At 39.1% G+C, this 3,183-nt stretch overlaps 1 protein-coding gene across 1 annotated transcript in view; it reads right to left on the bottom strand.

Annotated features, from left to right (window-relative positions):
• NAA25 (N(alpha)-acetyltransferase 25, NatB auxiliary subunit) overlaps positions 1-3,183 on the bottom strand; it is a 46,718-nt gene that overhangs the window by 26,890 nt on the left and 16,645 nt on the right. Inside the window, exon 7 of the mRNA XM_019506653.1 lies at positions 367-441. Coding sequence (XP_019362198.1) covers positions 367-441 — 75 coding nt within the window. The remainder of the gene's footprint in view (positions 1-366; positions 442-3,183) is intronic.

Below are 3,183 nucleotides of genomic sequence, written 5' to 3'. Positions count from 1 at the left end.
TAGGGGGGATCAGCAGGTGCTGGGGGAGTCCCTGTTCCCCCGAGCGCCGCAAGGAGTGACCAGGAACAACAGTCACAAGCTGGCAGAGGGAAGGTTTAAGTTGGACATCAGGAGGCACTACTTCACGGTCAGGGCGGCTAGGGTCTGGAACCAGCTTCCAAGTGAGGTGGTGCAGGCTCCCACCCTGGGGGTTTTTAAGAGGAGGTTCGATGACCACCTTGACCCCAGTACTCTTTCCTGCCATGGCAGGGGGTCGGACTAGATGATCTGCTCAGGTCCCTTCCGACCCTAGAAACTATGAAACTATCTCCACTAACGTTACATCCACTGCTGAAGTCTTAAATTCACCTGCACTGCTGTACTCACCTGCATAATTAGGCTCATCACAGACCAAAAATAGTAAGGGTTTTTGGGAACAATCTTATAAAGTGCCATTCCAGCCTGAAAAAGAAAAGATGTGCACATATCATCCCCCAAAGTGAATCAATTTATAAGCTGTAATTTTAGCAAATGCAAGTTAAACAGTGTGACTAAAACAGAGGACAATATCTGGGGATTAATGGACAGACGGGAGGGGTTATTGACTCCATTTGACCACAATCTCAAAAAGACCCTTTTTATCCCAACATATATTACAAAAGCAGCAGCAAATGGAAGAAGCTGTATAAGCCTCCAGTTCTTAAGGATTACTGTTTTAGCAGGCCTGACAAAGCATTTCTAGAGGAATGGCAAATTAGATGATTGCCTTAACAGACAATGGATTTCATTACCAGGCTGACACATGCACGGTAAAACAGAGCACTTATGCCTGCAGATTATGGATGTTTTCAGCTCTGATCTCCACTTGTGCACATGCTCATTAATATACACATAACCAAACTCAGACCTTGTGAATGTAACAATTGCACATGTACACTTAATTCGTACATACGTGCTTGTGCTATGATTTTTAGAACAAGTCCCTGGAAACACAAATGCATGTGCACAGGGATGACTGAGGAGGCCCAGCTGAAAATGTAGCCCTGAGTATCAAGGCCTAGCCAAAGTTTTCAAAGATATTTAGCTGTGAACAGAAGTTTTCACAGTCTTCTCACAACTGCATTAATTCTTTATATAAACAGGGGCTTAACTTTCCTCCTGTACTTTAGCAGTTTTAATTTGAGAAGAAATAACAGATACTTACAGTATTTGGTATTTTAAACTACCTAATCCGCCTTTACAGGAGGCGCAAACTTTTCCTTTTGATTTCTATGTTCTTTGCCAGTTTTCTGATGATGATACTCAATTACATATTCAGGGCTTTCATTTGAGATTAGACAGAACTGAAGAGATGATGGTTTATTTTTCACCCCCAATCCTATTAATGGTTTGAGGTCTTCATCTCTAAGTCTTTCGGTAAAATGGCATGTACCAATTTAATTTACTATTCATGAGGATAAATCTGGATAATTAAACCAGATACGTTTGCATGGGGCCCTGAACATACCAAAGGTCAAGTCAATGTTAAGTAATGTTATCTATTTAAAACTGGCATTTTTCATTCATTATTCCAGCTAGGAGTACAATTATTAGAAGGTCAATCGTCTGAATTTTGGGCTGTCACATAAAGCTCCTAACGCAGCACAATGTACTGGGCTAGAGTAAACAATGGGGCCTCTTCACTGAAGTTCTTTTCACTGGAGGACATCTGCAAAAGTTGCAATTGCTGGAGGGTTTTTTGAACTGCAGGCAGAGTTCTACACATTCAGGGTAGGAAAAAGAGTCTTGCTTAGTTCAGTAATAAATTCAAGCTTCACCTATAAACAGATTTTTCGTTTTCTAGGCCTTTGCTCTTTACCCATAACTAAACTGGGACTGCAATACTATTCAATTTGAAATGACCTAGTACTGATGTGATCTCAGGTCCTTGCTGATTCTGAACCCTGAAGTGTAAAACACATGCTCATCTGTGCTGACTTCAAAAGAAATATAATCTTTAAAAGAGGTACACACATAGAAATAGCTAAAATTATATAAAATATCTGAAAAATTAAGTGAGCAATGATTCTGCCTTTTTTTTGGAAAATTCCTAAATAAAACAATTGTTTTAATATGACCATGCATGAAACAAAATAATTCTGGGTTCTGCTTCGTCTGAATAATCATAATCCTTATTTAAGGCATTAATTCAAAAGGAATGACAATCATGGATGATTTGAAGGATCTGTCTATGCAAACAAAAACACAGTAAATAAGCAGAGTGTTAAGTTTAGACTAGTACCAAATAAGCATGCCGTGTTTCTGTAGAACAGCAACATCACATATGCTGCAATACACTTCATGTCAAACTACATTCCTGCCCTTTTAGTATAAAAGCTGTTAACTTCTGACCCAGGGCATTTTAAACAGGAATAAATCAGATCACTCTGAATTAGTATCTAGCACTTGGCAGGCATGTATATTCCCTTATTAATAATCCTGTAACTTGGTGCTATACATACACCACCAGAAAGCCACCACTCACCTAGATACCGACTTCAGATGCAGTTAGCTCTTGTAAGACATCAGTCTCGCTGACACCAGCCAAATAATTAACCACTGCAATCATTGCAAATTTAGAGACTAACAACCCAGAGATTTTTTTTTTTGTGCTGTGGTCAAATCTAGAGCTATTTTTAAATGAATTTCAAAGTCATTGAGAACAGTGAGAATTGCTGCAAACTAGCAGTCTTGGGCATAAATGTGACATCAGACACACTATGATACCATAAGACTAATCCTTTTGTGAAGTAATCTATTTAAAAGTTTCTCATTCTGCAAAGTGCCAAGTACAGTTCAGCCCTTTCCCCAATCTGAACTAAGCTGTGCTACAACCCAGTTGAGCCATGACAGAGATTAGCACCATTGTTCTGCTCTGGTTTTGGTTATACAGACTGAGATTTCATGTAAGGATACCAGTCACCTTATTAGTGGGAAGAGAGAAAGCTTGGAACTGACTGGCCTGCTTCTCTGTCCTTTTATTTATTATTTTTGCATACGTGAAAGAGGGAGTATGCATGCTTGGGAAAGAAACTTCCATTTATAGGCATTCTCCAGGCACCTAATTTGGAAAGGACAGAAACAAAACTAACAGGCACAAGATTGCTTTGCCAAATGAAAACTAAGATGCACTTAAAGTAAAAAAAAAAAAAAAAAAAAAAAAAA

The sequence above is a fragment of the Gavialis gangeticus genome, unplaced genomic scaffold (assembly GCF_001723915.1).
Source record: "Gavialis gangeticus isolate Ggan-Ray unplaced genomic scaffold, GavGan_comp1, whole genome shotgun sequence".
In the NCBI taxonomy this organism is placed as follows: Eukaryota; Metazoa; Chordata; order Crocodylia; family Gavialidae; genus Gavialis; species Gavialis gangeticus.
This window is presented reverse-complemented; position numbering and strand designations above follow the sequence as displayed.